The sequence below is a fragment of the Danio rerio genome, chromosome 10, assembly GCF_049306965.1.
Source record: "Danio rerio strain Tuebingen ecotype United States chromosome 10, GRCz12tu, whole genome shotgun sequence".
NCBI classification, from domain to species: domain Eukaryota; kingdom Metazoa; phylum Chordata; class Actinopteri; order Cypriniformes; family Danionidae; genus Danio; species Danio rerio.
This window is the reverse complement of record NC_133185.1, coordinates 21,825,001-21,835,000: the sequence shown is the minus strand read 5'-3', so window position 1 is coordinate 21,835,000 and position 10,000 is coordinate 21,825,001. Positions and strand designations below refer to the sequence as shown.

The following is a 10,000-nucleotide window of genomic DNA, read 5'->3' as shown; positions in this document are numbered from 1 at the left end:
ATCAGTACTGAAGCCAAATCTGGAACTTATCTAACAAAATAGCTTACGAAAACGGTTCAAAAACTAGTACACCCACATTTATATGTTATAGAAAAATAGTAAATACAAATTTAAAACGAGAAAAATCAAAAGAGAATCAAAAAGTTTTGAAAAGTTTAGTTAAAATTTTGTAGGTTGTAATATTTAGCTTTATTTTAATTGTATTATCTTTCAATTTCTAAATATGTTTGGTGACTAGAATATTATTTTATTAAATATTTATTGTTTAATAAATCTGTTTTGCTCAAATTCACAAACATACATTGCGTATATTCACTGAGAACTGCATAAAAATATTCATTTTCAAAATGGGGTGTACTCACTGAGCACTGCATATCTAAACAAATAAGAAACAGAAATTAAAATGTTTTAGTATTTTTATTTTGTGTTAATATGCAACATTTGAAAAAATGTTAAACATATTTTGACATATAGACAAAAAGTTATAGAAATAGAAATACTTTGACAAAATACATGTGTACAACAAAAACAAAACTAAATATTTCTCTGCTTCTGTAAATTAAATTATACAGAACTATTGAATTTAAGTCAGGTATTTAAGGCAAGTATATCATAAATAATTAAAAAATAAATATTATCCAAGTGAAATTTTATTAACTGTACTTAAATTACCTACATATTAAATGTAATCCCTTACTTCTTCAGCAGAAAATTCATTTAATTACAGTAGCTGGTTACTTTGTAGCTCATTACACCCAACACTGATTTTAAGATATGTAACATTTTGAGATATAAACTGAGAAAAAGTTGATTAAAAAGTAACAAAAAAAAACCTTTATTAAGGCTTGCATAGTTCATATCTATCCTCTATTAACAAGCTTATTTTTCAACTTAAGAATAGCGCTGTTGTTTTGACATTTTAATTACAGCCTGCAATTAGCTAAAGTGTTTCAATCCATAACAGTGATATCGAATTGTGTCCCATGGTGCTTTACTTAGCTGGTCTGTCAATACAAGATAAACAAGGGCTGCCATGACAGACACCTCCATTTTCAAAATGGGCTTTCATTTTTTTTTTTTTTTTTTGCATTAATCGTTTATGACCTTACACTGACAAAGGAAAATGGGTAAACTCATTTAACTGACCACACCCACTGTTGGCTTATTAAGCATAATCAGGTTCAGATTTTGCATGTAAACACACTCGTTTTCAATCTGCCTGTGATCTGTTATTTGAACGTACCCCAAAGTTGGATGCAGCAAATCTGTCGCTGGCGGAGACATTGGTGGATGCGGTGGTGTGGGCGTAGTAGGCGTTGATGTTAGCCAGCAGGGTGCTCATCACAGCAGGGACACCGGGACACATATACTTAGAAGAGAGACACGCAAAGTGCCTGCAGACAAAGAGATAGAGGAGATTCTCAAACTAACACAAGCAATTTGTGCAACTAGATGATTTCAAAACCAGTAAAGTCAACACTAGAAAGACATATTAGCCCTTATGTGATTTCTTTTTTCTTTATTAAATATTTCCCTGCAGCGTGGTGGCGCAGCGGGTAGCACTGTAGCCTCACAGTAAGAAGGTCGCTGGCTCGAGCATTGGCTGTTCTCCCCGTGTTCACGTGGGTTTCCTCCAGGTCCTCCGGTTTCCCCCATTGTCCAAAGACATGTGCTATTGGTGAATTGGGTAAGCTAAATTGTCCGTAGTGTGTAAATGGGAGTATATAGGTGTTTCCCAGTGAAGGATTGCAGCTGGAAGAGCATCTGCTGTGTAAAATATGTGCTGGATAAGTTGGCGGTTCATTCCGCTGTGGCGGCCCCAGATTAATAAAGAATGAATGAGTGAAATATTTCCCATATTTTGTTGAACAGAGCAAGGTTTTTTTTTTACAGTATTTCCTATAAAAAAATCTTATTTGTTTTATTTAGGCTAGAATAAAAGCTGTTTTCAATTTTTAAAACATTTTAAGGTCAGTATTATCAAGAAATCAGTTATTAGAAATGAGTTATTAAAACTATTATGTTAAGAAATGTGTTAAATGTGGAAAATTTTCACCGGCAGGCTAATAATTCAGAAGAGGTAATAATTCTGACTTCACCTGTAACATCAGTCTAAAACTGTTCAAAAAGGCTAAGTAAACAAAATTAATCCATTGAGACAAAATGCTGAACCGAGTCCACCTCTACACCTCTGACTCTCAATCAGTGGCAATGGCTCTGTCTTGGAGATGTCAAGTTAAATAACCACTCATTAAGTGGGTAAATGAATCCGTCATTGCTCCAACTGGCCTTGTGGCCCATTCAGTGTGACGTATGGCCACTTCTGTGTGCAATATTTTAATCATGTGCTCCGCTAATGAGCATCTCCTCGCAGTCCTGATGCCAGAACCAGACCAACTCACACTCCAGACACTCCAATTGATCTCTTTATTGCCCTTGTTGGACAGAGAACACCGCTACATTTATCCATCTCTCAGTCAGAGTTTACAAAGGTGAACAGTAGTTTTTAAATGTTAAAAAAATCTATGAGAGCAATCATAATTAGTTGTTTATCATCTGTACAAATATCACTCAAAAACTCAAATGTGGAAAAAACATTGAGATAACCTTTCAACTTTAAACCAACACAGCAGGGTTTTTATGGTTTATATTGTACCTAAATTCTAGTCAAAACAACCCAGCCTTTTTAGAGCACAGGTAAACCATGTCATTTTTCAAGAGTATGTTTGTGCTTAGCAGAGCTGTGCAATTAATTGAAATCGAATTGCAATCACAATTTGAAATGTTGCGATTAGCTAATCGCAAGAGGCTGCCATATGAAATATATATGTATTATTTAATTTCCCCCACCCAGAGCAAATGCATGACTGCCTTCTGGGTGTGACAAGTCTTACAAGCCAATTAATTGAGCACACTTTCGTTCTGCCCAATCGGAATTGCCTGACCGAACTATGCAGAACGCCCACAATGAAATAAAAACAAACAAACAAACAGAGAAACACGGACGAGTGGGATGATGGAGACTGCCGCTTCAGAAGCATTAATAGACAAATTGATAAAGAAAAACAGCACATCAGTAATATGAGAACAGTCACAGACACCACAAGTCACAGACACCAAAACAAAAACAAATAATTTGTAAGAGCTGTTGCAGAAGTGTAGCCAGCACCAGGAAATAAGGAGGGGCATTTATATTTACTACAAAACTGAATCGCAAATCGAAATCACAATATCTGTTAAAAAAATTGCTATTGAATATTTTCCCCAAATTGCACATCCCTAGTGCCCAGTGTAAAAAAAATGAGCACATAAAAATAGCAATGAAAAGATAAATTATTCATTGACATCGCATCTGTTTTAAAAATGTTTTACCATGTGTTCCATTAAATGTATGTGTATCGCACATTGTTCAAATATAAAACATCATTAAATGAAAAGCTAAATAAAGCATTCAGCATGCTGTACTGTACATAATTAAATCTCTTCACAGACTTGGTTTAAACTTAATTGATTTGGTACATTTTAAAGTTTTGTTACTTACAATCAAATTTCACAAAGATTTTTAAATGTGAGTTAATGATGACAAAATATTTACTTTGGGTTAACCATAAATGTGACAGAAAACACTGTAAAACCGACCGTTACTTGTGTAACTAACAAAATAACTATAGACAAATTACTTTCTTTTTATATTTTCCATGAATTCTGTATTATTTAATTTTACAATTGAATTAATATGGCAATAATGTGTTCTTTATTAAATCACCATATAAACAGTTGTATGTATATACAGTATATTTATAAAAAATATAGTGTATATAGTATTTATTAAGTAAAAAGAATTTAATTAATCAAAAAATGGATGATAGTATAGAAGAAAAAAAAACATTTGAATAACATGGAATTGTTTTTTGAGACCTTTATATCAGGTTTGTTTCTTCATAGTGTTTCTTAAATTAACTTTTAATTAAATTAGTAAAACAAAAGATCTTAACTTCTGCTTCAAAGATAAACTAGTCACATAGATTTAGAAAGAGATGAAGAAGTGTAAACAAGGGCAGCATTTTGACATTTTTGAACACAAGTACTGTATCTTGACACTAAATTTTATTTTTAAGTTTATATTTTCCATAAATATTGTGAAATTGGAGTGTAAAATTAACCCAGTATATTAGGTTTTTGATTAGTTTAATATTAAAAAAATCTCATTAAAAAAATACATTTATATATAGACACACATTTTTATTATTTATTTAGATATACTGTATATTGATTAAAATACAGTATATATAAAATATCTAAAAAGTAATAATATATATAAAATTATAAAAAGTAATAAAAACAAATAGACATAATGAAGAAACATGAAGAATAACAGGAACATCGGATGCATGCAGGAAGGCCTAATACATACGTCATGGCTTGGTAGATGGACTCAATCCCATAGCGCATTGCAAATTCATCCACAATCTCTTGCGGCACATCATCAAAGTAGACCTTCCAGGCATCGTCGCCACGGGCTTCTGGGATTTTGACCACTCCCTGACCAAGGACATCTGTAATGTGATGAAAGAGGTTCTGCCAGAGAGAACACAGAAGAAATTAATGGCGACCGTCTCCTGAAAGACTAACATCCTTATATAAAGATCTGTTGACACAAACATACCTCATGCAGACAGGTGTACTGAACGTGGTATGGGGCCACTTTCTCTTCACCCTTAATTTCAACACTGATCTGAAGACGGATGGCACCAGAAACTGCAGACTTGTCTGTTCTTTTCTCTGTGGTGTGAGATACACAGCGTTTTTAAACCAACAGTAATCACAAATAAAATTTAAATCAACACAGGACAATATAACAAATAGGTAAGAAATTCACAATTACTACGATAATATAACTAGCTAAATATTCTAACTAATCTAATTACTGCTACTAATTATACTATACTGTAAACAACTAAATGCTGTATTGTTACTATATACTGTAACTAACAATATAAGCACCATGGGCTCTATTTTAACAATCTAGGTGCAACTTGTAAAGTGTATGGCGCAAACGGATTAAGAGCATGTCCAAATCTACTTTTGACATTTTAAGGACTGAAAAATAGTGGTCTAACAGGGTTGTGCTTATTCTCCTAATGAGTTATGGATGTGTTTAAAGCATAACTGCATTAAACTAATCAGAATATCATCTCTCATTCCCTTTAAGAGTCGGTTGTGTTGTGCTATGGGACATTAACTATTTACATGGTGGACTTTGTAAGAGGAAAAACTGAACACTTCAGAGAGAAAACAATTAAACAGACCATCTGCATCGTGCGGATAAAGAACGAGCCTCCTCCATTTTGGCTTTTTACTTTCTCTTTACTTTTACTCTTTACTAAGGAACTGGTGTTATACACACTTCACTGTAGACATCATTTAGCCTACATATTTAATTATTTGATTTAGTTAAAGCACAAAGAATTGTTTTAAAACTATTTCTAAACTAAGTTCTAATTTCCAGCAAACGACTAAATGAACAATAATCCAAGTTATATACAAACACACGTCCTATATATATATATATATATATATATATATATATATATATATATATATATATATATATATATATATATATATATATATATATATATGTATATTAATATAATAAATAATACTGCAAATAATAATAAAATTATCTACAAATGGAAATTGCCATGAATAAAACTGAAAAAAGTCCCCCGGCATGAAGGTATGGAGGTAGTGGTTTTTATATTTATGTAGAAAATATACATTTTTGTAACATTTTAATCCTTTACTTTTTTCATATTTGTAAAGATAGTTATTGAAGACAGTATTGCTGTACACCCTGTGTGTATTAAGCAACGTGTAAGTGTTTGGACCTGCTAAGCACATAACTAACGTGCTCTGCCCTGGACTTTTAGTTAGTCAACAGCACAGTCTATTTCAATTCCTCAAAATAGCAATATGTCAACAATGCGCCTTAACACACCTCCTTTTTAGACCGACACACTCATGAGATCACAGTGGTGCAAATAAATTTGGTATTTAAACAACGTGGAAATTACTGTTGCGCCAGTCTGAAAATAGCAACAAATAGCACCAAACATGTCTTGCACCTTATTGCACCGGGTGTATGATTGGGGCCCTTTAACTAAATAATTACTGTAACTAATTGCCTAAACAATACAATTAATTACTCTACAGTAACTACTGTAAATGCATTGGCACTTTAATTAATAGTAACAACTAAATGCTATAACAAAATAGTGAAATTAACAAAATACATAAACATTGTCACTAGTGGAATAAACTAATTACTGTAATTTTCTACCTAAAAACTGCAACTAATGATAAACTAAATCATGTACTATAACTGTATAATGCAACACTGTCAGTGCAACCAATTAATGCTATAACTAAATAATGTAGCTAAATACTGAATTGTACCATGCATTAAGAAATATTTACATTTTATTTAGAAAAACATCATTTTAAAAAGTGCTATTTTATCATCATTTATGCAAATTGTTACAATTGATTTTGTATTTTTATGTTCATTTTCGGTTTTATATATATATATATATATATATATATATATATATATATATATATATATATATATATTAGGAGTGTAACGATTTATAGTTGTACGATTTATTGCGATGCAAAAATGTCACAATATTCATCGTGGCGTTATGACAATTTGATTACGATATGACGTCCGTTTTCTCTTATTAGTTGAGCTGTTTTCACGTGAGCTACGTTCCACCTGCTGTCGCACGTGAGTTCAGATTGCAGCAGCAGTAATGTTAGCAGACCAAGATGAGTGGAGCTGAAATAGAGGATGGCCCATCCTCTCAAAATCAGACGTCTGGCAACATTTCGGTTGTACAGTCATCGCTTTACACTCGGCCGTTTTTTGACACGCATACTGGTTCAAACATCCTAAGTTTTAAAGTCTTCACAATGATTTACATACTTTGCACAGCGACATGGATACCTCCTAATGGCGTTGAAAGAGTCACATACTGTATTTATAAGGTACAATTCACCCTAAAATATCATTCTGTCTTCATATAATGATGTATTGGCGGCCGCAAAATCACACATGACGTGAGCTGACCGTGAACTGTTACTACAGAGGGCGGACTATGATAGACGCACGCGTATGGCAAGCCGTTTTAGCATTTAAACCTAATTTTAATTAATTTAGAAATATCTCTAATTATATTTTGACTAGTCATAATTATAATTCGACTAGTCAGAATGACAATTAGAGATATCTGCAATTACAATTGTACTAGTACGAAATCAGATTGGAGATATCTGCAAATATATTATGATTAGTCATATTCCTCCATTGACTTCCATTGAAAAATATTTGCAGATATCTCTAAATGAGTTTTGACTAGTCACAATTGTAATTAGAGATATCTCTAAATGAATTTAATTAAATATGAATTAAATATATGGATAGTCAGAACAAAGGTTTAAATGCTAAAACGGCTTGCCATACGCGCGCGTCTGCTTCAGTGAACAGAACCTGCAGGTTGTAACTAACAGGTAATAAAGTAGTAAACAACATTCAGTTTGTGGAACGGAGTGATCGTTCAGGAGCCGCGTGGGAAGTATGAACAGCACTTAGCAGTGGAAATGAAACCGAAAACGTACACATTATTTAAACAATCATATCGCATTTTAGAGTTATGATTACGACGAGCAACCATTTTGAGTACAGAGGTACACAAAAATGCACGTCAACATGATACACTTGATAGCACCGACATCAGTGACGCCGAAGAAATAGTAAACCTGCCTAAACTGCTAAAAAGAGCCACGACTGTCCTGTGTAATGAAAAGACGGCCACCCTGTCACTCATCATGCCCAACATGAAGACAGCCATCCATAAAAACCTCTCAGACAGATACACATAAGTTCAGGATTATCTTATAGAACTGATGATTACCTGGAAATATGGATTTTTTTTTTGCACACACAAAAAACGCAAGTGACCAAGCAAAGCCTTAAGCTCTTACTGTTAAATTCAATTGAATAGAAAGCTTTTTTTTTGCACCTTTACTTAAATTGTTCCTTAATTTTGTCTCTGTCATTTCAATAATATTTTTTAAAAAGTTTTTAAATTGTTTTATTTTCCAGAGACAGGCCTGTTTAATTTATTTTCTTACAGAAAGTTCAGTTTAACATGTTGAAACAAAATAAATACATAAAAAATAGTTTACTTGGTAAAGTTTGCATTTCAGTTTAATTTTCAATTTTTATTCCAAATATCGTGATACATATCGAATCGTGAACATTATATCGTGATACACATCGTATCGTGAGCTGAGTGTATCGTTACACCCCTAATATATATATATATATATATATATATATATATATATATATATATATTTTTTTTTTTTTTTTTTTTTTTTTCAAATCATTTTTTTTATGTGAATCTAAATTAATGTTTATATAAAATTCTATTTCAGTTAGCTGCCAAGCCAACATTTAGCATTTTATTTGTAGTTGTTTTATCTAGTCCAAATAGTTAACAAGATTCAAGCAACATAACTCTTTCCTTTGATACAAAACAAGCTAAACATGCTAAATATGTTTATATATCATTTATAATTTTCACATTTGATATGTGGCCTCTCCTATCTGAAAAATCTTTTGAAGGTCTTTTAATAGAAACACTGGGACCTTCTTTTGTCAACCCTTTTCCCTGACAGGCAAATTATTGTGATAATCTATATGTGTCTGCTAAGTGAAGAATTTCCGACTGGAGTGGGCTACATAATAATCAAGGAGGATATCAGCTCTGAAGGAAGGATAGAGAAAGCGAGAGCCAGAGATAGAGGAATACAGAAAGGATGATACGGGAGGAAAAACAGACAAGAGGACATGTAGCCGAATTACTACTATTGAGAATAATTGTTAGAGCAGATGTGGTGGCCAGAGATTTAGAGGGAGGGGATCACAACAGTACATCGGACTGTACGGATGAGAACAAAGAAAAGGCCGGATTACATCAGAATAACAACACAACGTTTAGAGGAAAATATGACAGATAGAAACAGAATTTGGAGCAGTGGATTTCATGGTTGGGACATCCTGGAGGCTTCTGGGCTGCTTAACACTGGGGTAATTGGGCAAGAAGGGACATGCTGTCAGGTTGGGGAACGTGGGTAATGGAGTACATGCACAAATCGTGTAGTCTAGAACCATGTGATGGCCCACTTCGAGAAAAAAGACGGACATTTATCCTCAAAAACAAGTCCCACATTTCAATAACATGTGTCTTGTACTGCAGAGTATTTAAAAACATCAATATTAACAATGACTATGTTTATGTGTACATGAATAATGCAGGTTATTTTTCTTACCACCCTATATTGACATGCAATGACACAGAACAAACAATGGACTTCAAGTAGGTGCTACCTTGTGCCGTTTTAATTTTTTCTTTCTAATGCAAATCATTTCTTGTATAGTTGTATTCTGGGGTATTTTTTCACCCCCATTGGTCAGAATGACAATAATGTTAATAATAACAATAATTCAATAATTCGACAATAATTCGTCACCTTAAAATTATAAGGTTCTATCTGACATTTTTTTTCAAAATGGAGTTATTGACATATTCTTATTAAATGACAACTTATTTACATTATGGGATATTTTTTTATAAGTTGTTTACATTTTAAGACTTTTTATTTTAAAAACAAATGTTACACACATACTGTTTGCTATAGAATGCAAAAACTTTGAAGCTCAATATCTCAAAATCATTCAGAACGCAGATAGAACCTTATAAATTCCAAGGTGACTAATTATGCTTATTGTGATTATACCTAGAAGGCACACAACATCATAAGATATTAATATTGGGATAGATTTAGGTTTTGACGTCAGGTGACCAAAAATCTATGTCTAACCAGTGTCTAAAGACAGTGTTATTTTGACATACAATAACACATCAAA

At 32.7% G+C, this 10,000-nt stretch overlaps 1 protein-coding gene across 32 annotated transcripts in view; it reads right to left on the bottom strand.

The window, feature by feature from the left end:
• The window catches only part of unc13bb (unc-13 homolog Bb (C. elegans)), a 150,496-nt gene that overhangs the window by 29,694 nt on the left and 110,802 nt on the right, over nt 1–10,000 (bottom strand). For all 32 annotated transcript variants that reach the window (XM_068223933.1, XM_068223934.1, XM_068223935.1 and 29 more), the window contains 3 exons: nt 4,667–4,782; nt 4,415–4,578; nt 1,244–1,394 (listed from right to left, as the gene is read on the bottom strand). In XM_068223933.1, coding sequence (XP_068080034.1) covers nt 1,244–1,394; nt 4,415–4,578; nt 4,667–4,782 — 431 coding nt within the window. The remainder of the gene's footprint in view (nt 1–1,243; nt 1,395–4,414; nt 4,579–4,666; nt 4,783–10,000) is intronic.